The sequence below is a fragment of the Sebastes umbrosus genome, chromosome 18 (assembly GCF_015220745.1).
Source record: "Sebastes umbrosus isolate fSebUmb1 chromosome 18, fSebUmb1.pri, whole genome shotgun sequence".
NCBI lineage: Eukaryota > Metazoa > Chordata > Actinopteri > Perciformes > Sebastidae > Sebastes > Sebastes umbrosus.
Window position 1 is genome coordinate 11,737,848 of NC_051286.1, and position 25,213 is coordinate 11,763,060.

General features: G+C 43.6%; 1 protein-coding gene across 10 annotated transcripts in view; it reads left to right on the forward strand.

The window, feature by feature from the left end:
• The window catches only part of syne1a (spectrin repeat containing, nuclear envelope 1a), a 132,288-nt gene that overhangs the window by 72,341 nt on the left and 34,734 nt on the right, over positions 1-25,213 (forward strand). For 9 of the 10 annotated variants that reach the window (XM_037750148.1, XM_037750141.1, XM_037750144.1 and 6 more), the window contains 27 exons: positions 101-277; positions 1,461-1,607; positions 1,881-2,006; positions 2,091-2,267; positions 3,074-3,339; positions 3,603-3,759; positions 3,867-4,265; positions 4,490-6,097; positions 7,384-7,721; positions 7,849-7,993; positions 8,295-8,513; positions 9,707-9,990; positions 10,687-10,852; positions 11,016-11,171; positions 11,398-11,550; positions 12,315-12,497; positions 12,633-12,770; positions 13,072-13,257; positions 13,903-14,025; positions 14,264-14,446; positions 15,318-15,461; positions 19,148-19,378; positions 21,284-21,424; positions 23,036-23,149; positions 23,828-23,989; positions 24,443-24,637; positions 24,767-24,940. In XM_037750148.1, coding sequence (XP_037606076.1) covers positions 101-277; positions 1,461-1,607; positions 1,881-2,006; positions 2,091-2,267; positions 3,074-3,339; positions 3,603-3,759; positions 3,867-4,265; positions 4,490-6,097; positions 7,384-7,721; positions 7,849-7,993; positions 8,295-8,513; positions 9,707-9,990; positions 10,687-10,852; positions 11,016-11,171; positions 11,398-11,550; positions 12,315-12,497; positions 12,633-12,770; positions 13,072-13,257; positions 13,903-14,025; positions 14,264-14,446; positions 15,318-15,461; positions 19,148-19,378; positions 21,284-21,424; positions 23,036-23,149; positions 23,828-23,989; positions 24,443-24,637; positions 24,767-24,940 — 6,492 coding nt within the window. The remainder of the gene's footprint in view (positions 1-100; positions 278-1,460; positions 1,608-1,880; positions 2,007-2,090; positions 2,268-3,073; positions 3,340-3,602; positions 3,760-3,866; positions 4,266-4,489; positions 6,098-7,383; positions 7,722-7,848; positions 7,994-8,294; positions 8,514-9,706; positions 9,991-10,686; positions 10,853-11,015; positions 11,172-11,397; positions 11,551-12,314; positions 12,498-12,632; positions 12,771-13,071; positions 13,258-13,902; positions 14,026-14,263; positions 14,447-15,317; positions 15,462-19,147; positions 19,379-21,283; positions 21,425-23,035; positions 23,150-23,827; positions 23,990-24,442; positions 24,638-24,766; positions 24,941-25,213) is intronic. The other variant, XM_037750147.1, reaches the window with a different exon arrangement.

Here is a 25,213-nt window from a genome sequence, read left to right on the forward strand (position 1 = left end):
CCTCACTGTGTGGTATCAGCCTGCTCTGACCTCCTGTGTCATTGACAAGTGGACAGACTTGTACTAACATGATCCTACTTTGTGACTTTGTCCTCTGCAGGCCATCATGGAGGAAATAGCGGGCTTTGAGGATCGCTTGGCAGGCCTGAAGCAGCGAGGAGACCACCTGGTACAAGGCTGCAGTGACCGCGTGCAGAGCAGGCTGAGACAGCAGGTCCAGGCTCACCAGCAAGGCACCAGAGACAGCTACTCAGCCATCTGTAGCACAGCGCAGAGAGTGAGTGAGGAGGAGGAGATGGGAAGAGGGAGGGAGGGGACGCAGAGAAGGAGGAGGAGGAGGGAGTGATGGGAAGCTGAGATGTATTCTGTATTTGAAGTAGTGAAATGGTTCTCACACTCTTGTAATGTAAGACATATTGTTGCATTGGATGCACGCACGTTTGCGCATGCATCCATGGCTTTGCCACACATGCATGCTCAGACACACATATCAGTGCTATTAATATTCCAACAGCCTAGGCATCCACTTAATCCTAACCCATTCGGACACTTAAAGCCATCTCTCAAGGCAGCCCTTCACTGCCAGTGTAGAGGGCACGACCAATTATGGCTGCCAAAGTGGAGCTCAACAGCAGCCACACTCAGACAGACCCCACCAGCCAACATCACTAACTCAATCTACCCATATTAATCTCTGCATATCCCCTGTCAACTCCACTTTTTCATGCCTGAGCCAAAAATGGTCACACACCACTATTCAGTAGCTCTGGCGAGCCCTCTAATCCAGGCCCACTCTGTCATTTTGGCAACCTCTCCTCTGTCATCATAGCTCACCTCCCAAGACACCACCTTCACCAGCACTCGCACTGCACATCCAATCTGGCATTGTGTGATCCAGCCACACTTTACCACTACGCTGCTGGCTTCCCTACAACTGCGCCTCCAGTGTTACGATGGCTGCCAACTGTGTCCCAGCACAACACAGCTCTAATATCCTGCCTGCCACTTGCCACCATGCCAACCTTCTAGCCTTTGCCAAATACACCGGGCGGTTTGCCAATACATGCCCCCCCTTCCTTCCCTCTTTTCGGGCTCTCATATTAACACTGTCAATCAGACGTTGCTCATTTCGCTCTCCCCTGGAGGGCACGGACGCCTCCACATTCAACACCTGTCAAATACTACGCTGCATAACTGCCTACTTGTTCGGGTTTTTATCATTTAATGCGGCTTGTGTTTGGCCATGCTATTGTATACTGGCTTCAAAGCTATGCTACAGCTGTTTCTTTCACTTTATATTTGTGGTATTGCACATGTGTGTTTTGCTGTTTTCAGAAAACATTTTGTCTTCACTTCAGTTTCTAGTTTTGGCTTGATTTCCTGAAGGGTTTTACCATATGGAAGTATAAGTGTTCAAACCAGATGTATAGCACTGAAATATATCTGTCTTTGTCCTCCAGGTGTATCAGAGTCTGGACCACGAGTTACAGAGACATGTGAGTGTCCAAGACACACTGCTGCAGTGCCAGACCTGGTTGACTTCTGTCTCAGACGAACCAGAACCTCCTGCACATCCTCCTCTCAGCCTGGAGGAGGCGTTACAGCAGGTCAGAAAGTCACTACCCATTCTTTAATAAAGAGTTCTTGCCTTGATTTCTTCTAAACATATTGTCGCCTCCTAAAACTATGAATCGCTGAGTTAATAGCATTCATATACATGGCTGTCATGTAGCAATCTCACGGACAGTTTGCTTGATAGCATGATTTGGATGCGGGCTGAAATGTGGCCAAAGTATGTGTAGTTTTGCAGACTGTCCTGAAGGGATAATATGATCAGTCAATAAAACCATAGCATCATTAACAGACTCTTTTTTTGGCAGGTGAAGCAGGAGCGGGCTCTCCAGGAACAGGCCAGCACTTACCTCCAGCTCGTGTGCTCAGCATGTGACCTGTCCGAGCTGAGGGTCAGGGGCACCGCAGGAGATATCCAGCAGGTCAAACTGCAGGTAAGTTAGCTTTAACAAACGTAAAATTGAATATGTTGTTTCTCCAAATACTTGGTCGTGAATTGATTGTGTTTTTGTGTCTAGATTGAGGAGCGTATGCTGCTTTGTGAGGAGGTGGCAGACAGCTGGAGGGACATTGAGGAGCAGAAGGCAGATCTGGAGGTCCAGCTGAGAGAGACAGAGCAGCAACTTCAGAATCTCGTCAGGAGACCTGCTGAGCTAGAGCCCAAGATTGCACAGAACCAGCTGGACAAGGCACAGGTCTGTTTATATGCTGACGATCAATGACTTTTTATTTATTTAAGTTTATTCTACACACTGTATTGCTGTATTTGTCACTGACTACATTTACATGGAAAAACTATTCCAGGTTTTGCCCCTATTCTTAAAAAGACAATATTCTAAGCTGTTGACATGTTTAATGAAAATTAATATTGCACTAATATTCCTGTTTACATGCAGCCATGCATATTCCAATTATTGTGGCAGTCTTGTTCGACTGTGCCTCCCTCTTTCATTCCTTCAACAACCTTCTTAAAAAGGTCGGCGTTGCGATATTTGCGCATATCCAAAACCTTTTGATATTCAAGTCTTGAATAAATGTTTAAAATTAGGTGTTTTTCCTTCCGACCAGAAATGTGGGCTTTTCTTTTGGGCATGCTTCTCTGCAAAATGTTGGCTAGTTGGTTTGTATGCACAGAGCTGGCTGCAAACAGGCAAGAGTCTGTGGGGCCGTGTGTTACAAACTGGCGTTAAAAAAACAATTGAGACACATATTCTGAATGCGCTGTATATATGTCCAAAGAATGCTCCTAAAACCCGAATAATATCGGCATATCCTGCATGTCTTAATGGGAAAATGCTCCATTCAGAATAAGGCCTAATTCAAAATATCCAAATGAAATATGTTGTTAATATTGACCCGTATCAAATTCGGAATATTGTCATTTTTGGAATAATATCAGTGTGCATGTAGACGTAGTCACTGTCTAGGCAAACTTTTAGACTTATAAAGTAATTAAACTCAAGTTCAGTACGACTGTGAAAATCCATTATCTTTCCTACAGGAATTCCTTCAGCAGATTAAGGAGAGACAGTCCGAGGTAACCCATTTGAATGAGGCCGTTGGTAGGCTGACAGATGGACAGGTCTCTCCTGCCCTGGAGGAGATAAGGAGACTGAGGAGAAGCTGGATGGACCTGGGCCAGCGGGCAGAAGAGCTGGAGTCTCAGCGGGGGGAGGACATGCAGCGAAGTGGGGAGTACCAGGAGATTGTTGTTGCTGTGGAGGAACTCTTCCACCAAGTATCCAGGGAATGGGACTACCTCGCCAGGTATTGCGCTTTTCTGTGGAGGCTGTGATGTTTCATTTTTGTGTAGAATTTTTAACATACTGTACATTAATTTCCAAATGGATGTATTTATTTATTGACAAGGCTATAAATACAGTATTTACTATACAGTATATACACACATTTCCTCTGGTGTTACAGCCATTGCTTTCTCTTTATCTCAGCCAAGACAATTACTGTATATATGTATTACTATACTACTGTATCAACCTGATGTCCCTCAACCCATGCCTGTGTGTGCCTAGGGCTGACACAGAGAGCACTAGTGAGCATCTAGAGGCTCTGAGGAAGCTCTCCAGTGACCTAGAAGAGCAGAGAGCAACTCTTGAAGACCTCAGAGACCAGAGACAAGCTATCTTACCTCGACTCAGCCTGCTGGACAAGGAGCTGATCAAGCAACAGGTGGAGCGCCATTCTCATTGTTCTTCAGCTGCTTCTTAAGATGGTGTGATAGTGTAGAATATATAAGTATTGGGTACAGTTTTATTTGGTGTTCTGCTTTTCACTAGGTTGGTCATCTTGAGCAGCGCTGGTCCCAGCTTGAAACCCTGATTCAACAGAAGATCCAGGAATCCGCACTGACACTTGAGGATCTCACCCGGGTTGAAACCCAGCTGAGGGACGCGCGGGAGTGGGTGGAGGAACAGCGGCCTGCTTTTACATCTGCACTGAAAACCAGCCCACCCCCAGATCTGGCCCAGAGTTTCCTGTTCGACCACCTGAGTGTATGCGTAGAACTGGAGGCCCGTCAGCAGCTGCTGGGTCAGGCAGTGAGCGAGGCCCAGGCGGTGGCTTCCAGACTGGGGCTGAGCGAGAAGAGATTCCTACAGGAGCTCGTTGAACAAGCCCAGACTGAGGTGCAGGCTCTGGGGGCTCGGGTGGCCCAAAGGAGGAAGTACCTCAGTAAGGTAAACAGCTGGATTTTTGTATTGGATACAAGTAGAATTTGAATTATCCTAAACTTTCGTCTGATCTATTAGTCCGGTGAAAACGATAAGTGCTCCAAGAAACAAACTGTAAAATAACCCCATGTTGTTACTGATTACACTTTTGTTGCCAGAAAAATATGCTATGTCTTTTTCAAGCTGTTAAAACTTTGTGAATAATTAAATGTTTAATTCTCCCTCTCTAGGCCTTCACAGAGAGGACTCAGTTTCTTCAAGGCCTGGGGCGAGCGCTGTCTTGGGTACAGCAACAGGAGAGGAGGGCTTTGATAGATGACCACATAGCGCTTCTCCCTGAGGACCTAGCCAAACAGGTCGCTGCTTGTCGGGGCGTCCAGAGTGGTTTACGAGCATACCAGAGAGAGCTGGCATCTCTCTGGATACAAGGGCGAGAGCTGGAGAGAGATGCCACTGACAAAGAGAGAGCAGAAACCGTGGCGAGACTTGAGAAGCTGCAGGCGGTGTTTGAAGCCGCCTTCCAGAGAACCACCAAGCGTCTCGCAGACTTAGAGAAAGCCTTGACTTCCAGGAAGTACTTCCAGGTGGACCTGGATAAGACTTGCCACTGGTTGAGACGAGCAGACGCCATCACCTTCCCTGAAATCAATTTAAGCAACATTGACGATAGCTCGGAGCTGCAAACGCAACTGTCTAACTTTCAGAACGTCCTAGAACAAGCATCAGAGTATGAGAACCTTCTTCTCATCGTCCAAAGAATAGGCCAGGAGATCCTCCCGACTCTGAACGAGATTGATCATTGCTACCTAGACGAGAGACTCAATGCCCTGCCCCAGCAGTACAACGCCATCCTCGCTCTAGCCAAAGAGAAAAAAGACAGAGTCCAACAAATAATCTTAGATCGAAAAGAGTTCAGCACTTTCTTTGATATCACTCGTAATGCACTGGAGGAGCTTCAGGAGCAGTTTGACAATCTGGAGAAGCAGACTATCAGTATTAGGGAGGAGGAACTTGTCTTACGTCTGATAAATGAATACAGAAATATTAATGAGAGTTTATTCCACATTAGCCCCGCTGTGAGAGAACTTCATGGCAAAAATGAGGGGTTTCTCAGTCGGGGTCAGCAATACAGAGCTGAAGAGACACTGCAGCTGGTCAGTCTCCACAACACACTGAAAAGGATGAATGATCAGAAAATTAAACATTTGGATGTTTGCTTGGAACCACTAGTTGAACACAACAAAGTGTCCGCCAAGGTGGAATCAGAGTTTAAGTCTGTGAAAGAGAAGCTGGTCAGACTTAAGTCAGACACAGAACGAGGTGCCGTGGATAAAATCACTAGTCTTTATTTGCTGCTGGAAAGTCTGGATAGTGTGAGCGCTCAAGCCGAAGAATGTAACCAACAAACTAAAGGCCTCGGTCTGAAGTTTGATCCCGCTGCCTTTCAGGAAACTACACTGCAGCTTGAATCATTGCAGTCCTTACGGTGTGAAGTAAAATGCCTTGTTGATGAAAATGAAACAAAGCTCACAAAGAATGAAGATTTCAATAAAGAGACTAAGAAAATGTTGGAATGGCTGAAGACTATCAAGGACAAATTGGAAGAGCCTTTGACTCTTTCAGAGGTCAGAATCGAGAGGGCATATGAGGAAGTGCGCAAGCTGAAGATCGTAGAAGAGGAAGTGAAAAGTAGATTTAGGATAGGAGATGCCTTGGGGAGCAGAGAAAAGCAAAGGTATTGTAGTAGGAAAAAAACACTTCCTGCCCACATAGAAGAGAAGCTACAGGAGCTGGCAAAGCTGGGAGCCGAAGTTCAACAAGGAATTAGCAAAAAACAGGTATGTGTGTATATCATTCAGAAATTACAACCATTGAGACATTTTGTGAATGTGAGTGTGAATGGTTGTCTGTATGTGTCAGCCCTGCGATGGACTGGCGACCTGTCCAGGGTGTACCCTGCCTTCGCCCAATGTCGGCTGGGATCGGCTCCAGCCCCCCCGCGACCCCTAACGGGATAAGCGGTTGCAGATGGATGGATGGATGGAGACATTTTCTATCACTTTGTTTTTCTAATTGATACAAATTAATTTCTGCCACAGCGAAGTTCATATCCTGAACTTGAACCTACTGAATATTACTTTCCATCTCCTGTTTGCCCATAGTATCAATATTAATAGGCTTAGGGAAGCTGAAATATTTATAAGACAGTTCAAGAGATTCCATGAAGTTTAAGTACTTAAGTTATTATTAATGTATAACTGTTGTGGGGATTTAATGTGTTTAAATACCATATCCCAAAGAATCAATTATGTTGAATAATAAGTCAAAGTTATGACAGAGGAAAATTGTTAATACCACTCACTCCATTCCCCTCTGAGGAGGATTTTGACCTTTGACATTTTGAGAGGAAGCAGTTTAAAAACTTGAATTCCAAAATTAGATATCCAACATGAGCAGCCTGTTCTCATTCCCAGGGCGTCAAATACCGACGCTTTGTCATGGCCCTTTAGCGCCTGTATGAGATGCACCGGGCTTTATATTAACTACAATGTAAACCCATCCATGGCAACAGTAAACACTCGTAGATGTAGTTTAAAGAGCGAAAAGACATACAGCAACGAGAAACACAAGGCTTTCATCCAGGAGACCTCTGTTTGTGTCCTGTGCGCTAAGTTTCACTTTCACGTCACAATCAGCTGTTCGATCGTGTCCCGTGTTCACAACGTTCAGTTTCTTTTTCATTTTACCAACGTAATAGTTTTATGCCCAACTATGTTGTTTTTTCCTAAACCTAACTAAGTGGTTTTGTTGCCTGAACCTAAAGTGACGCCAAGGGGGTGACAAAGCGGCAGAATGTGACGAGTTGGGATGAGAATGTGTTGACGTGTAACAATCACTTTTACTGTACATTTTACTACAGTTAAAACTAAAAGTTGAAGTAAAGTAAGTAAATAAAATGAAAGACATTTGAACACATTTGCAGACATAGTGTACTTTAATACTTTTTGGTCTAGTACCATGCTTGTTGTAATGATTTAGGCATGCATTTCTAACTTCAGTTGTGTGAAGAAATTCATGTAGAAAGAAGCAAAAACTTAGTGAAATCACCTTCTGCATATTCTAGCTGGCTGTGGAAAAAGCTCTCTCCCTGGTCCAGAGGCTCCACTTATCTCTGCAGTCCATGCAGAAATATCTGGACTCTGCTGCGGCTTTGCTCCAGAGGGCCAGCTCAGGGGTGGATCTTGAGAACCAGACAGATTGTGTGCAGGACCTGGAAGACCTTTCAGCCCAGGAAAAGAACTTCACAGCTGGTTTAGAGGAGCTGAGGACTTTGGATCCTCTCCTGGAGGATTTTATGGAAGCAGGAGCGATGGGTGAACTCCGAGAAAAAGTCGAGGCAATGCTGCTGAGAAACACAGAGGTCAAACAGCAACTGGATGCTTACAGAGAGGTGCTGCAGAGGTGTGTATTAGTGTTAATGGGAAGCCAATTAATATATGTATACACAGCTGGCATGCAGTCTGTAGGATGCATATTTTAATAATAAATCCCCCTCAATAGCAGTCTGTAATTTGTATAATTTTCTCAGTTGTGCAGCTCTATGGACCTCCTTCCAACATGAGAAAGAGACACTAGTTGAACAGATGAATGACGCAGAGGGCAAGATGGCAATGTTCACTACAGCTAAAGCTGTCAGTATCCAGCAGGCAGAGGAAAAGTGTCAGAGATACAAGGTGGGACGCTTTCTTACACTCACAAAACAGAGATACCGTAGAAAAAGAATATCTGATATATGTCTAACTTGCATGTGCTGTGTCCCCACGTGGCTGTTATATCAAATTCCAACATTTGTTCCTGTCATGGCAGCAGATGCGCATTAATATTTAAACAGTGCAGTGTTTATGTATTATTCCTTGTTCACTTGTGCTTCTGCATGGTTGTTTCTTTTAGGGGAGAATTTTAGTTTCCCATAGTATAAATGTTTCAGAGGACTGCATTTCTGAAATGACATCTGTTGTCATCTTTTGGCTGCAGTCTCTGGTGGCTCACATCGATCTGCTGGAGCTGCCTCTCAATGCTTTGAAAGAGAATGCGACAGAGTTGGAGCAGATCATCTCTGAGTCCAGCAAAGCCATCACCAGCCACTCTGTGTCGTCGCTGTGGCAACGGTGGACCAGGCTCCGCAGTGTGGCCCGAGCCCAGGAGAGGGCACTGGAGGACACAGCGAGGGAGTGGAGGAGCTTCACTGACAAGGTGAGAGAAGTTACTGTACATTTTTTGGCTCCCTGTGTGAGTGTGTGCTCTGCATGCTCAAGTGCATACTGCATGTGTGGCGAGTGTGCTTCAATAATGCACAGTACAGTATTACCATCAGTGTGCCTACAGTCCACAGAAGCTGTTTATACTCACTTACAGTCGGCAAACACACAAGTCTAGAAAATCATTCTTGCTCTTACAGATTTAGGTCAAAAGCAGCAGCAACTGAACACCAGTTGGTGTGCTGTGATGTAACTCCAGGCTTTGGGCCAGTTGTTTCCTCCTGCCAAAACACTGTGTCATGAAGCGTTTTCCCGCCTTTCGACCTATTTCAAGCGTGAACGCTGTGGGCTCTTAAGAATCCCCACATAGCACTGCTCCTAAAAAGGAAATTAGGTCAAACTGTAAGGAGCGGTGGTCACTTCCTTATACAGTATGTGGCACATTTCCTGTTGTCCACCGGGTTTCAATTGCCCCTTTGTTCAGCTGAACATGATGTCATTCTCTGCACTTGAATCTCTTGAGTCTTGTTCTACCTTTGACTATCTCAGGGAATACTGTATACTGTGGATACAACTTTGAAAGATTATTTGTGAAAAGGAGAGGCCTGAAGAGGTTAAGGTATCGACTATTTCAAGTATTCAGTATACTGAAATACATATATTTCTCTTATCCCTTTAATCATCTTGTGGACCTTTTTAGATGTATGTGTCCCAGGCCTAAATGCTCTATAGGCCCACCATTAAGACCCTGACACACCAAGCCAACGGTCGGCCGTTGGCAAATTTGGGGCCGTCGGTGAGCGTCTGTCAGCCTAGTTTTTGCAGTGTGTCTCGTACTGTTGGCTCAAGTCTGCCCCTGTCAGAGTTTTTTTAGCCGATTCAGCATGTTGAATCAGCGGCAGAGCCCGTCGGTGAGAGAAATCACTTTGATTGACTGTTCAGCTTAAGCAAATCAGAATGCGAGAACAGAAATGGAAGTGAGGAAAGCAAGTAATCCTTTTTGAATGAATCTCACGCAGACGTGTTTCCGTCCTCATTAAACATTTGTAAAGCTGATTTTTTTGTACTTTATATTTAAAATTACTTACATCGATTGTTTACTAGCTTGTAAACAGCTAATAGTAAATTATTAACCCTAAATCTGCGGCATCAACTGAACCTGAATCTTTGCACATAAACTTCCCTCAGATGGAGAAGGTGCGCTCAGTGTCCCAAGACCTCCACAGTCGTGTCCCAGACAGCACAGTTGAGAAGGCTTCCACCAGGGCGGCGCTCCAGAGCCTCCAGGAGTACCATGACTCCTTCAGCCTGGAGGTGGAGAGGGAGCAGTCCATCCTGGCCCTGCTGGGGCAGCACACTCGCAGCCTCAGAGGGGAGGAGGAGGAGGAGACGATGGAGAAAAAGACAGAGAATGGACATGAAGAGACACCTTGCCTACAAGAGATCCGAAGCATGCAGGAGCAATATGACAGGTGAGTGACCCAGTGCTGTAGCTGCTCCAAAAACAGAATTAACCACATCACTTTGTATGAACTAAAAATGTATATTAATTGCTTCTTAACAGTAATTTTATCAGAGAAGTCTTCAAATGTTTGTGATTAACTTAAAGTAAAAGTAGAAATACCATAGCCTATAAATACTACATTGTAAGTAAAAGTCTAGAATTAAAAATGTTATTTAAGTAAAAGTACAAAAGTTTTACCAGCAAAATGTAATTAAAGTATAAAAAGTAAAAGTAGTCATTATGCAGAATGGCTCCTGTTAGTGATATATTGTCATAGAATATTATATTATTCTGTTTTTATCACTAATTTACTGCTTTGATATTGCGGTTCATCAATGAGGAGACAATTTTGTGATACTTTGTATACTACTGGGTAGATTAGTAGTATAGTACTGCATTATAGCATATAATCTGATCATTTAAAAAAGTAACTCTAAGTGTCAAGTAAATGCAGTGGAGTAAAAAGCACAATATATACCTCTGAAATGTAATGGAAATACACAAGTAAAGTACAAGTATGTCAAAAGTTGAAGCACAGTACTTCAGTAAATGTACTTACTGTGTTCATGCAAATTGTGTATCATTTTATAAGAGCAGGGACAAATATTCCATTTAGATTGAAACATTTTTGTATGATTTTTCTTTACTGCTGTGTCTTGTCTAGCCTCGTGTTGCGGGTACGAGCCAGCAGGGCTCAGGTACACCAGGAGTTGAGGGAGAGAGAGGAGGTTGAGAAGGAGCTGGGCTTGGTCAAAGGCTGGATCCAAGATACTCGTGGCTTACTGTTGAGTCCCACTGCAGACCTGGATTCACTGCTGCATGAGCTAGAGGTAGGCCACTACATGTACACACACATTTTACATATTAGGACAGACCAATATGCCCCTGTCAACTAAACAGAACTTCTGTGGCTTGTTTGGACAGAAATACAGTATCATACTGTAACAGAAAAGACTGTGATTTGCTGTCCGTCATGTGATGTTTGTGTTGTAGACGGCACATGGCGAAGTCATCAGCAGGCGTCAGAGTGTGGAGCGCATGACAGAGCTGCAGCAGTCCAAGTACCAGGACCTCCAGGCTGGTCTGCCCTCTGAGCTCAGCATGCAGCTGGCTGAGGTGGCTCTGGCTCTGGGCTCCGCTGAAGACCAGGTGACCTCTCTTGGCTACAGTTTCACATTGTATTAAATGTTGTGGTTAGGGCTGAAGCTGGCACTCACTTGTATGAGTTTTACTGTGCAGTCTGGTGTATGACTGTACTTCTCTGCTGCAGGGCTCTTAGTGTGTCCAGAGAGTGCATGCTGAAATATATCCTTAACCATTTAGCATTGTTAAAAGGTGCATAGTGAAATGTGTGTATTTCCGTCATCTGCCTTAGGTCCAGGCGAGAGAGAGGGAGGTGCAGCAGACCAGAGATGTGAAAGAAGACTTCGGCTTCAGACTCCAGGACATTGAGGCGAAGCTGAAGACCATCGCTCTGAAACTGGAAGACAAGGGTGCCGACCTGGAGGAGGCCAAAGAAGAGACCAAAGTAATCAACCAGACAGATTGACTAATTAGCAAGCAATTAACCCCTGTTCAATTGACTATTCATTTTGCAGATGTTGAGGTTAATGAGTGTGTGAGAGTTGGACTGGCATGAACTGAATTCTGCCTTCAACAGTGACCCACTTCTGAGAGGAGTATCCCAGATGGGAGTCTGAGCCCCTTCCTCCTGTTTTCCTTCTTGTCGCCCCAACTTTTTTTCTTCTCTCCCTCCTCTGTCCATCTGTAGACCCACAAGGCCTGGAGTGTGTGTATTTAAAGGAATAGTCATTTTTTTTAAACTATTCCGCCTCTACAAGCACCTCTGAATCTCACTAATTAATCACTGCTCTCTTGTAAAACATAGCACAACTTGTTGTCTTTACGCTTTGGGTTTTGTTCAAATGTACAAATGTTTAGTTAGGCGGTTTTAGAGGAGCTGGTAGGTGGTGTTTATTACATTTGAAGAGAGCCAGGCTAGCTGTTTCCCCCCGTTTCCAGTCTTTATGCTACATTTACCTGCTGCCAGCTGTAGATTCATATTTATCGTACAAACACGAGAGTGGTATCAATGTTCTTATCTAACTCTTGGCAAGAAAGTGAATAAATAAATCCTTGAATGTGAATTATTTTTTTCTTAAAAATTAAGTTTTGTAGTCCAAACAGACAGAGAGACAGAGAACTCCCCTTGTTCTTTGATTTTTCTCTTTTTGACTTCTCCTTTCTCATCCCCTTTTCGCCTCACCTTCTTACTCCTCTCCTCTCTTTCAGGCTCTTTGTGAAGAGTGTGAATGCAGTGGTCGCTCTCTGGCAGAGTTGGGATTAGCGGTGCAGGAGTTTGGGGAGCAGAACCCTCTGCTGTGTAAGCAGCTGGGCGACGCTGTGGCTAAACTGACGGAGGTGCAGCGGCACACCACGCAGCAGGTCCAGGACAGAGCCAACAGACTTAAGAAGGTGAGATTCAGTTAAGCGCGTCATGTAGAGCTCCCAAAACACAAAGACATATTCCCAATATTGCTTGCATTAACGAACACTCATCCATTTTCGTCTGCATTAATTCTTCTGTCTTGGTCTTTCTCTTGTGATCAGGCGGAGAGACAGGTGGAGGAATATCGGGGTATGAAGGAGTTCATTTTGGGCTGGACAGAAAAGGCAGAAGCTCTGGTCACGGGTAGTATCATCTGGGGCTCTGCTTCCCAGCTGCAGGAGCAAATTCGAGCACACCAGGTGAGTGTTAATGAGACACACACCAGGGAGTGGGAAAGATGTCTGAGTACTGGTGTAAAAAATTGGGTTCTGATACATTTTATATTTATTTTTCCACAACAATAAATATTAGTATTTCCTGCATTAACCTACTAAATCTGAAGACACCACACACATTAACAGCTAATTAGACTCACACACTTTTCCATTTCCAGTGAAATGTCATGTTCTGTACAGTGTGTTGGCCAGCCTTAATTAGTATAATTGCACAACACGAATGGCTCCTCTCTTTGACTTGTAATTTATGTTCCTATGGTGACAGGCAGTGCTGCGGGAGTGTCGGGGTCTCCATGGTGACTTGGAAGCCATGGGGGAGAGGGAGGCGCAGCTGGGGGAGGTGTTGCAGACGGAGGGGTGGATCCAGCAGGTGAAACACCTCAGCAGACGCACAGAGGAGCTGCAGCAAATTGCCAAGACTCGCCTCCAGAGTCTGCAGGATGCAGCAAAGGTAAACGACATTCACTTTCAGGCAAGCGTTACAGGAATCAGACATCAATAATACTTCACCTCTAAATTGTTTTATGGCACTCTGATCAAATAATCATTTAATCCAAACATTTTGGTGCACAACAAGAGGAGTCAATACACCAGAGCTATAACCCAACAGTGCCTCTTTATGGTCATCCATCAAGTATTACACCATCATGATGGAATGCACTGTTTTAGCTTGTGCAGCAGTAATCTGTTATGCTAATCTTATTGCCAAACAGCTGGTACCCAGATGACAGTCTCTTGCTGATTGCTGCTAATAACATTGTGTGTTTGGAAATATGTTTACAATTCCTCTTGTGAGTTTGGATTTCTGGGTCTAGAGTGTAGACATAGCACATGCTTTATTTGTAGCGACTGGTTATTCAATTTTCTTTCACATGAAATACATCTTGTTCAATTAGAAATTGCAAATGAAGAATTTTGATTTAAAGAGATACCTACATTGACTGGTGCCATTTAAATATCAATTCCTGCAAGCAGATCCACATCAACAATGATACATTTTTACCTCATGTTTATAGAGTTATATACAGTATTAGCTGCTCCTACTCCCGTATGTGCTTTCCTTTGATTCGTTTTATCTGTCCGTGTCTCTCCTCAGGACATGTTGCGTTTGGAGGCGGAGGTGAAGATCCTCCATGCTGCTGTAGACCAGATCCAGATCACACTTGCCTCCCCAGACCTCAACAGGCTCAGCCTCAGAGAGCAGCTCACACAGAGACAGGTAAACAGACCATCAGTATCAGATCATAATTTAAATATAGAGAGAATACTGCACATTCACACAGTGCATGCCGACAGTTGCAATAAGACATCCCCACACAATCTGTCTACATACTTAAAGGTTCTAACTATACTATACTACACTATATCTATACTTAACTATTCTCAACACAGCATTGCTTTATCACACTCCCAATTATTCCTCCTTACTCTCTAACAACCCTTCATTCCTTCATTAGCGTCTGTTGGTGGAAATGGAGGGCTTCAAGCAGCAGGTGGCGGCAGTACAGCAGTGTCAGAGCGCCCTCCGCCTACCAGAGGAGGTAGTGGCCAGCCTGCCTATCTGCCGCACAGCTCAGACTCTGCAGCAAGAGGCCAGCCAACTGCAGCACACCACCATCCAGCAGTGCAACATCCTGCAGGTAGAGGGCAGTATTACAATATACAAATGCTAGAGAAGTGTTTGATTGTATAACATTATGTTAGTTTTTCCCCTGCTAAAACTACCAAATTATCTGTCATGTTACAAACGGTAGAACTGAAAATTGTGTAAGCCGTTGAGATGTATAGTTGGTCATTTGTTTCCCTGTTAGAAGTGCTATATAGTTATACATCTACATTGGCTTGTCACATGCTGCTCTGAATTCTGCTGCAGTGTCCCAACAGGCCGTCTCAGGAATGTCTGTGTTTTTGTTGAGCCCCCATCAGACCAGTATTATCCTCCAATCCTTTGGTTCTTGGCTGATTTTGCTTTTAAGCTCATTGTAGTGAAGATTAGCCTTCAGAGGAAGGAGCAGGTGACCTTCTGTGACTATCTGGAGGACAAATATCTAAAGAATCTGAGCCATTTTAACCAAACACACCAAGATTTGAAACAAAGAATCTGTCTGATCTAGCTCAGGGTCATATTTGAGATAAACTGCTTAATATAATATTTATATTAATATTAATATTATTAATAATAATAATAATAATAATAACAATAGTATTTATAGAGCACTTTTCATACCATAAATGTAGCTCAAAGTGCTTTACAAAAGAAATGAAAAATGCAACACATTCAAACAAGGGCAGATAGACATTAAGGCTGACAGAGAGGCTGCAACGTAGGCAGGCAACCACGAGGGGCTAGTCTAATCTATTTGAAATTAAAGCATGAATATGTTATTCAGCATGTTTCTCAAGAGACAGGATCATCTACCCTCAGAGATCAATAATTTGCATCACATTTTATGATTGTTTTACAAAATGATGCTGCTTCAGCGTTACCTTGTTATGTTTCCTCTTTCCCAGGAGGCTGTGGTGCAGTACGAGCAGTATGAACAGGAAGTGAAGAACCTCCAGAGATTAATAGAAGAGGCTCACCGCATCATTCAGGACCGGCCTGTCTCCACCAGCAACATACAGGAGCTTCAGGCTCAAATACACCACCACGAGGTCAGAGAAGTCATATGCTTTGTCTCTCATATGTGTATTAAAATATGAGACAAGCTCTGATTCGAGCATTACACCCATAGGTGATTTTTGAACCCATCATTACAAGTCTGTGGACATTAAGTTGCTTCTATAACAACCTTCATTTCGGAACCTGGCTGCAGGGATTTTCTCACTTTTTACCCATGAAAAGTATTGGTGAATTTGGGCACTGATGTTGCTGCTGTTGTGAGATAAGGCCTGGCTTACAGTCGGCGTTGCAGTTCATCCTAAAGGTGTTGGATGGGGTTGAGGTCAGGGCTTTGTGCAGGCCAGTCAAGTCAAACCGTTTAATTATGGACTCAGCTTTGATGCTTGAAGGCTTTGTCATGTTGAAACAGGAAAGAGCCTTCCCTAAAGTGTTGCCACAAAGTTATACAGTAAATATCATTGTATGCTGTAGCATGAGGATTTCCTTTTAATGGAAGCAAAGGCGCCTCGACTGAACCATGAAAAACAGCCTCAGACCAAAAGTACACTTTTGACCATATAGTGCACTTTAACATTAGTTTTCACTCACGTAGTGCACAGCTTATTATGACAAAATAGCCTGTGAAATAACAGCATAGCAACAAAGACCTAAAGAGCTTTTGGAGATTGACTGTAGATGAGCATCTCATCAAAAATCGTTAAAGAATCTAATAAATCAGGATAACAGAAGATCCTATAAGATACTAGCTGCCACTTACCTCAAAGGGCCTTTCATTTGACATTTAAAGACGATAATATGCTGATGTCTAAAAATGGCTTTTCTAATGAGGCCGACGTCAATATCAAAAAGTGGAAGTTGAGTCATTATATATTTCTGTAGTTTGCAACAGTGTAAAACATAAAAAGAGAAGTTGAGGCAGCAGGAAATATACTGTATATCTTAGAGTAGTTGTGGGCAACCCTTCAAGATAATTCAAGTCAAACTTTATTTGTATAGCACATTTAATACAACCGCAGTAACTAAAGTGCTGAACAGACACAAAATACAAAGCAAACAACAATAAAAACAAAGGAAAACAATAAACACAACATGCAGCATAAAAGAAAAGAAAATCAAGCTGTCAAGCTCACCTTAATCAAACGCTAACGAGAAGAGGTGGGTCTTCTGCAGCGCCTTAAATGTTTCTGTCGTATGAGCAGTTTTAATATGAAAAGGTGAGCTGTTTCAGAGATGAGGGGCGGCCACCTCAAAGGCTCGGTTGCCACTGTTTTTGTGTCTAGTTCTGGAGCATCTGAATGATCGACCTCAGTGCTCTAACTGGAGTATGAAGATGCTATAGTTCTGCAAGATAAGGTGGCGCCAGCCCATTTAAAACCTTAAAAACAAGCAATAAATTCTTAAAATCAATCGGAACGGACAGAAAGCCAGTGGAGGGAGGCCAAAACGGGTGATATGTGATTTGTTTTTCCAGTGAGAAGGCGAGCAGCTGCATTTTGTATTAACTGCAGACGGCAAAGAGACGACTGTTCTACACCCACATACAAAGAATTACAGTAGTCCAACCGAGAGGTAATAATAGCATGGGTAACTCTCTCGAGATCTTTGGGGGACAGAGAGGCCTTTACCTTGGCTAAAAGTCTTAACTGGAAAAAGCTAGTTTTGACAACTGAACTAAGTTGTTTATCAAATTAGGAGCTGTCAAAAATCACGCCAAGATTTTTACCATTACAACTGAATCAGACTGAGCATAATTTAGTCATCGAACCAGTGTTTTCTGCAATTTATATATACTTGTTATCCTTGCTCTATGTGGATTTTTTTTCCTAATTACTTGATTTGAAATGCAAACAATGGGCATTTAATTGATGTTTCTATAAAACGACCAAAAGCTCTAGAATAAATACTGCTCATTAAAGCTGCAGTGGGTAGAAATGGAGCGAATATGAGAAAAACAGATGAGAAAAACAACCAATCAGAGCCCAGCTGGAGTCTGCTGTCTCTGAGCAGCTGTCAATCACTTGCGAACTCCGATCAAACTAGGCAGCGCTGAAATGAATCAATATTCTGTTACTGTAATGCCTATTCCTGGCCTAAAATGTTGTCAGAAACATCTTGTAGTGCACTTAGCTGTAAAACGAGAAAGTTTGTGACCCAGCAGCCACGTTGAGAACAGTTGAGGAAATACCAAGCACTGCCCAACCAGCCAGAGCAAACTTTCTCATTGATTGAGAGCTGCATCTGTTGAAGGAACAGCCAATAGGCTCTCTCTCTGAAATGACCAGTGATTGGCCAAAGCCTCCTGTTACGGACTACATTTTTTAAAGCCTGAAAACAGAGCCATGAGGAAGTGCAGAAGTCTAGTTTTCTCTCAGAACACTTGAATAACAATATGCTGAAAGGTTATTATGGAATTTTTTTCGCCCATGACGCCAAAGACATTCTGCCTACTGAAGCTTTAAATCCCCTTTTAACATGGTGTTATCAGAGCAGTGCCACCACGTACAGTACAGTATAGTACAGTTTTGGGAGAATATTGTGTTGTGCCTCTACAAGCCTAACTCACTCACATTCCTCCTTTATCCGATGGTACATCGATGGCAAATATAATCTGCATAGATTCCTGTTTGATGCAGTGTAGGTGGTTTTTACCTGTGTTAGATAAGGCCTGTACTTTTTGTTGCAGTTTCATTTTGCTGAGTAAGTGTATTTGATCTCCAATGCGGAGAGAGAAATCGAGAAGGAGGGGGTTGGCAGACTGAGAGAGGCAAAGACCTGCAGAGGAACAGATCAAATCTCTCCAGAGGCAACACATTTCTTATTACGTTTTAACTCTCCCCGCATGGTTCTGGCAGATTTGTATCTACTTCCAGTACTTGACAGGGAATATATAAACAGGCATTTGTAGATGTGTTTTCTTGTTACTACAAGCTCTCCGGTGCTGCAGAGTGACTTGGCATGGCAGTGTGTTTATGTCTGAGTTTGATCTCTAAGCTGAGCTTCAACTCCACTGGCCCAGTTAGTCACGTGACCTGATTATCAGTGCATCTACCATCTGCGGGACAGAGGGAGTGGAAGGAGGAGGAGGAGGAGAAGGAGGAGGAGGAGGAGCTGGACCCGGCTGGCTCATGCCATAGCTGTAATTTGACACTGACTCTGTCATTCTTCCTCCCTCTCTCCTTACGACTCTCTATTGTTGAAAGGAATCTATCCAGAGGATTGGTGGAGGAGGGAAGCAGCAGGGAGAGGAAGGGGGGGTGCAGGCAGTGAGATCACTTCCTGTTTTTCCTTGCCATTTGTGTATGTGTACGAGAGGGAGTGACTTAGGGTTTTTGAACTATTTCTGCAAGGGTCTCTCTCTCAACCAAACATCCTGTCTGTTGGCTTCACCGCTGCTCTGAGTCACCCGCCTCTGTGCTGCTCTGATTGGTTCAGAGATATAGAAGAGAGAAAGAGAGAGAGAGCGAGGCAGTGCTATTCACTTTCTAGGCTTACACACTGTGAAGCCAAAAGCAAGAGAGACCGGGGAGAGAAGAGAATGCGTCCACTGCACTTACTTCTCTCACACCGGCACAACATTCAACGCTGAACCAACTCAACCACCCCCTTCTCTCAGGATCCTATAGAACCAGGAACTATTGATCTTCCATTGTGGACTGAACCACACTCTCCTGACCCTGGGGGTGGTGGTGTTTTCTGTCTGTGGGGGATGTTTTGACAGGAGCTGGCCCAGAAGATCCGTGGCTACCAGGAGCAGATCGCCTCGCTCCACTCCAAATGCAAGATGCTGACAGTGAAAGCCAAACACGCCACTATGCTGCTTACGGTCAACGAGGTGGAGGGCCTCTCGGACGGCATGGACGAGCTGAGTGATGAGGAGCTGCTCAATTCTGTGGCGACCAACAACGCCGCCGCCAACAAGCAGCTCCCAGCACACCCCTCTGTCGTCATGGTGAGTGGCAAAGCCTTTTTTGGACACAATCACCCAGAGACTCACACATGTACATACTGCATGGCTGTATGCCTGTCTGGCCTGTGTTTGTGTTTACATGTGTAGCTTATCCCTTTCTGTCCAGACCACTGGTTCTCAAAGTGGAAAATAGGGGCCCCCAGGGATCCCTGTGGAGTATCTACTGTAGAGGGCGTTTACAGTTCATTTCACAATAATGTAATTAGGTTAAAGTTATCCCAAATTAGAGGGTGTCTGCAGATGATTACAGGTTACCGTTTCCAGTTACTGTGCACAAAGTTATATCTGTGCAATTAAATTCCAAGCTTACAAAATGAGGACCCCCTGGGGTGGTATTTAATCTCAAATTGGGCTGCAGGGCCTCATGTGAATCTATTCAGTGGTCTATGACAGGTAAATATAAAAGAACTACAGATTTTAGGCCAAAAGCTTTTTTCCCTCATCTTCCCTACACCTCAAGTGGTACTATTCTGGCTGTCTCCTCCTGTCTGTAGCACCGATATTGTGCTGTGTCACTTCACTTTGCTTTCTATTAGCCTGATTCTGTCAGCCTGCTACTACAGCATGTCATCCTCGGCTTGAAAGTAATTCTTTCTAATGTGTTCGCCTCACTACCTTCCCTTCCTCTGTGTCTTTCGTTCTGATTCAGATTTCTTCCCCTCTTTGCTCTGTTACTGCTGTTTGTGGTGTGTTTGGTCTCAGCACGCCAGGAAACAGGATATCACTGCATGTGTGTGTGCGTGAGAGCAGAGCATGATAAGTTTGTGTGTGTGGCATAAACGGGATGCTAGGACTGCTGATATCCTTGATTTGTTATTGTTCAACATATTTAGCACTGTGTGATTGTTATCACAGTGTTGGGACGGTGTGCTCACGCTCTGCGTTGCGTTGCATTGCATCATAAAGCCCGGGAAAAAAGTCCTCCAAATATAACAAGGTCCTGAGTCAGTCGGCCAAGTTCTGCACTACAGTAACTGCCAAGAAGCAGCCCAGTAGGGCTTGGCTCACATTTCTGTTCTGCCTCTCTACTGAAGCATGCAGGCCCACAGACAACTGTGCTGCTTGTAGGACAGCTGCTGCTGCTGCTGCTGCTGTATTCTCGGTTAGCTATGCAATGCTTTAGCTATGCTGAGTTTGAGTTTGAGCCTTGATCTTCCTCTGCATTTCTCAGGACTTGTTCTTACTGTTAAGATAGTGTTTTTTGTCTTTGAACATAACTTGTAATGTCATATTTAATTGTGTTCATGCATCAGAGTGTATGAGTGGTTCTTTTCTAATTCTTAAAGAGGAGTATTCCTGGGAAAACATAGCTTAAATAGGCTCTATCTCATCTGTGATATGGATGTCTGGCTGCCACTTACAAGGGAAGTGTGTCTGTGATGGAAAGGAAATTACTGTGGTTCTGAAACTGCAACTCTACAGTACGTGTGTGGTGTGAGCACTTACTGAATGTGTGATTTTCAACTTCCCGGTAATGGCCATTCCTTTCCCCTGATGTATCCTGGAAAAAATCAGAGTGGCTCATTGATTGCCAGAGGAATCCAGTGTTTGTCCATCTGCTAGCACAGAGCAATGCTACAGTAAATTATGTCTCCTAAATGCTGTGCTATGGCAAAAGCGTTGCAGTGTTTGGTGTCAATAGCAGTAATGTGATCTAACTGGTTTCCTCTCACTGTTATTTGATTACTCACTGTCTAATTAATCAGCACTGCAATCTGCCTAACCTGCACTTCCCCATTAATTTTTCTTTTTCTCTCTCTTTATTTTTCTCTCTCTCTGTCTCCTCACTCCTCTGATCTGGGCGTTTTCTGTTTGGTCCCCCTCCCGTTTCCTCCACCTGCTTCTTTTGATGTGCGCGTTTGATGTGCGGTGTGTATGTGCGGTCAGATGACAGCCGGCCGCTGCCACACACTCCTCTCCCCTGTGACAGAAGAGTCAGGGGAGGAGGGCACCAACAGCGAGGTCTCCTCTCCCCCTGCCTGCCGCTCCCCCTCACCGGGGGCTAACGCTGACGCTCCTCTTAACCAGGTACTGCAGACCCCACCCTGGTTACCTCCAGAGCCCTCCAGCATTACCTGACCTGCCCAGCTTCCATACTACCACCGTCCGTTTCACATTTTACACCTCAAATTCTCCATGTAACATCACAAGAAACCACCACCTTAACCTGTGCAGCAAAAAATCTCCATCTTAATGAGTCACCAACCAAATATTTAGTCTTAACATCTTCTGTTTGAAATGACTGAAAACTATTTGACTCTGGGATGAGATTGTTTTACTGTTTTCCAATGCAGATAAACATGTCTCAAAGATGCTTATGTACCCAATGACATTGCTGGATGCAAGTGTTAGTGCTGCTTGTAGAGATGCACGATTTAAATTTTCTTGGCTAGTTCTGATTTCCGATTTCTTTTAAAAGTCTGACCTGTCGATTCAGATTTTGCAATTTTTTTTTCTTTCCAAGAACTATAATTGACAGCATACACAAACATTTTTATAACTTTTCTTTCATGGAAATTTAAAATTCAATTGTGTATGTTCATAATAAAACATTGACTATTAAATAGCTTACTTATTTGACGAGTAATGCAGCAAGTGAGCTTGCATTGGAATTATTATCTGATGTCAGAGTTTGTTTTGTTTCAATTAATATAAGATTTTAAGACTTACGACTTGTTAAGATGGACATGCTAACTCTGCACACCATCCCATCCCAACGCCACCACCTGATTCCCACCACCAAACAATGAACTCCCCATTACCACCACCATCAACACAATGGATGTTTGAAACAGCGGGAGAGTTGCTGTGCTGCCGCTGCTTTCCCCGTTTATCAGCATTATGTTTGCAGATTTATTTTGCTGAAAAAAAATTGTTTGCCACTTGCTTTTTTGCTGAGATGAGAATGAGAAGGTGTCATTTTCTCAACAAAGCTAAGTTAGCATAAAGTAGGCTTTTTGTGTGATCTATAGAATGATGCAGCACTGACACAGAAGCACTTTGTTGTTCTGGGAGAGAACAGCAAAGGTCATAGTTGGGTTTTTAGCTCTTATTGTGAAATGTAAGGACAGTATGTTTGTCTTGTGACGTATCATGTGAGCCTGACTGTTGAAAGAAGACTAAAATCAATAAGGCAGTTGGAAAGTGATCGAAGGAAAGTATAATGGGAGAGAGTTTAAACTAATCTGATGGGACCTCAGCGGGATGCTGCTGAAGTGAAACATCCAACAAAGAACAAAACAGATCTAACTCATGGGTCATAGATGGTGTTTACTACTAAAATAGATTCTGGTCTGATTTACCTTAACCAAGAACTGACATAACCATTAACCCATGACATACTTTAGTTGCTATTTCAGTTTAAACTACAAGAGAAATGTGTGCCCCTCTGTATTTTCAATAAGAGAAACATTTTTATTTCAACTGTATATATTATATACTTATATGTTTGTACTGTATGTACAGCAGATGTGGGCATATTTCCTCCAAATGTGGCAAGTCAAATTCACTGTTTGTTCATTGACAGTATGTTTGAGGACATAATGACATATCAGAACCAGCACAACCTCTTCAACCACATATTAGACACCGTTCTCACACACTAGTGAGACGTACCCTCACCATTTTGTTGTGCCACAGGGTCGAGGTGCCTTAAGCCGAGCGCCCCTCCAGGAGCTGTACGACCCGTCTATGGAGACCAGTGCTGCTAACCTGGATGACCTGCAGAGATCCTGGGAAACACTCAAGAACGTGGTACGTCACATCATCAGCTACAGTTAACCAATTAATTCACATGTAAACACAAGTATAAGTATGAATAAGTGATGTTTCCTAATGCCACAGCTAGAAAAATGTACTTCAAAAAATCAAATGGTATGAAGTTCTGAAGTTTTGAATCAGGTAGAAAAGATGGACGTATACAGATATAACCCCCCTTTTTGTTTTCATTATTTTGATTTTTATTGGTTTTTTTTACCTCTTACCTTTTAATTTTATTTATTTATTTTTTATGTAATTTGTGTGTTTATAAATCGTTAATCATACTTACCTTTGAAGTTATGTTTTTATATTTTATATTGTAAATTTGTAATGGTGTTATAGGTTAAGTTTAGTTGTGGGATTTGAAAAAAACAAATACTTTGGTAAAACAGAAAAAGAAATCCTCGTGGCTTATTTTGAACTCGGCAAAATTCACAGTTAAATAGGGATAAAATTTTAGGATTTGGGACAGTATTGGGCAGTTATGAGAGTTATCAAAAAAACAGGTAGCAGTGTATATTTAGCAAGACTACACTACTGCCAAAATTGGGACTGAAACTTTAACTGATATTAAATTGATAAAATCACTAACTCGTCCTCTGCAGTTGCCATCTCGATCTTGCCATCATTCATTTCTTTCTTTTTCTTCCTACCCGTTCTCTCTGACCTCAGATCAGCGAGAAGCAGAAGAGTCTGTACGAGGCTCTGGAGCGACAGCAGCACTATCAGGAGTCCCTCCAGTCCATTTCCACTAAGATGGAGTCCATCGAGGCAGCGCTCAATGAGGGCCTGGAGCCTAACAAGAGCCCCGAGAGCCAGATGGCTGCACACCAGGTGAGAGAGAGAGAGAGAGGGGACAGAGAGGTCTGGAGATATTGGGCAAGTTGCTAGCACAGTGCAGTACAGATAATAACATTGGAAGTAGTAGTACATGTTAAGTTTAAATTGAAAGGCAGACAGAATAAATCTCTTGGGGAACACACAAAGCTGACTTAAGACAAGCAACGAGAAAATGATTGAGGGCTTTAATATTGCACTAGCCCGTGCAATGGTTGCACAGACTGCATGGCACTGTTCTCCGTTGCTATGCCAACTTCACAGCCGCCGATACAGCTCCTTTTTGTAACGCTGCTGTCAGGCATTTTGGACAAACCCTCTTTTACTGCTGTCTCTCGCCATCTTCTTTTCAGCCTCTTCTTCCTTTTTCTCCAACTTCTTTTAATCTTTTTTTCCACACCATTGTTTTTATATCACCTCTCACACTTTTTTTTATCTCTGTCTGCCCAGGCTCTGATGGATGAGATCCTGATGCTGCAGGAAGAGATCGGTGAGTTACAGACGTGTTTCGCTGAGGAGCTGGCAGACAGCGACAGCGACGGGGAGCCCGGTGACCAACTGGCTCTCCAGTCTACTCTCACTGTGCTGGGAGAGAGGATGGCCACCATTCGAATGAAGGCTTCTGGGAAACGGCAGCTGCTGGATGTAGGCGTTCAAATATGATATTCATTTACATCTCCCATACTTTCATTCTTGTTTACATTGAACTTTACTAAAGTGTCAGAACTGTCTTACCTGTGGAATCTAACATATCTGTCACATTGACCTCTACAGGAGAGACTAAGCGAACAGCTAGAAGAGCAGCGACAGGAACAGGCGCTGCAGCGTTACCACAGCGAGGCCGAGGAGCTCGACCATTGGTTGCTCAGCACTCGTGCCACTTTGAGCTCTGCCCTTCAGCCCCAAAACGAGGACTTGGACATGGAGGAGCAGCTCATGGACTGCCAGGTGAGAATGACATCTCTGCTTTCATCAAAAGCTGGACTGACTGGTTGACTTATTAGACTTACCGATTTAGAGCTTATTAAGATTCCCAAGGATGACAACGATGCCCACCGTCGATGGTGTGATGTGTCCTGATATGTGCAGCTTCTTTTAAGTTTTCCTCAACTGACACAGTCAAGGAAAAGTTTCCTACAACCGCCTTAGGCACCGTATGAAAGTCTGTATGCTGCTGTTTTATAAAGAGGAAGCTATCAAAGGCTAAAGTGAAGTATCTGG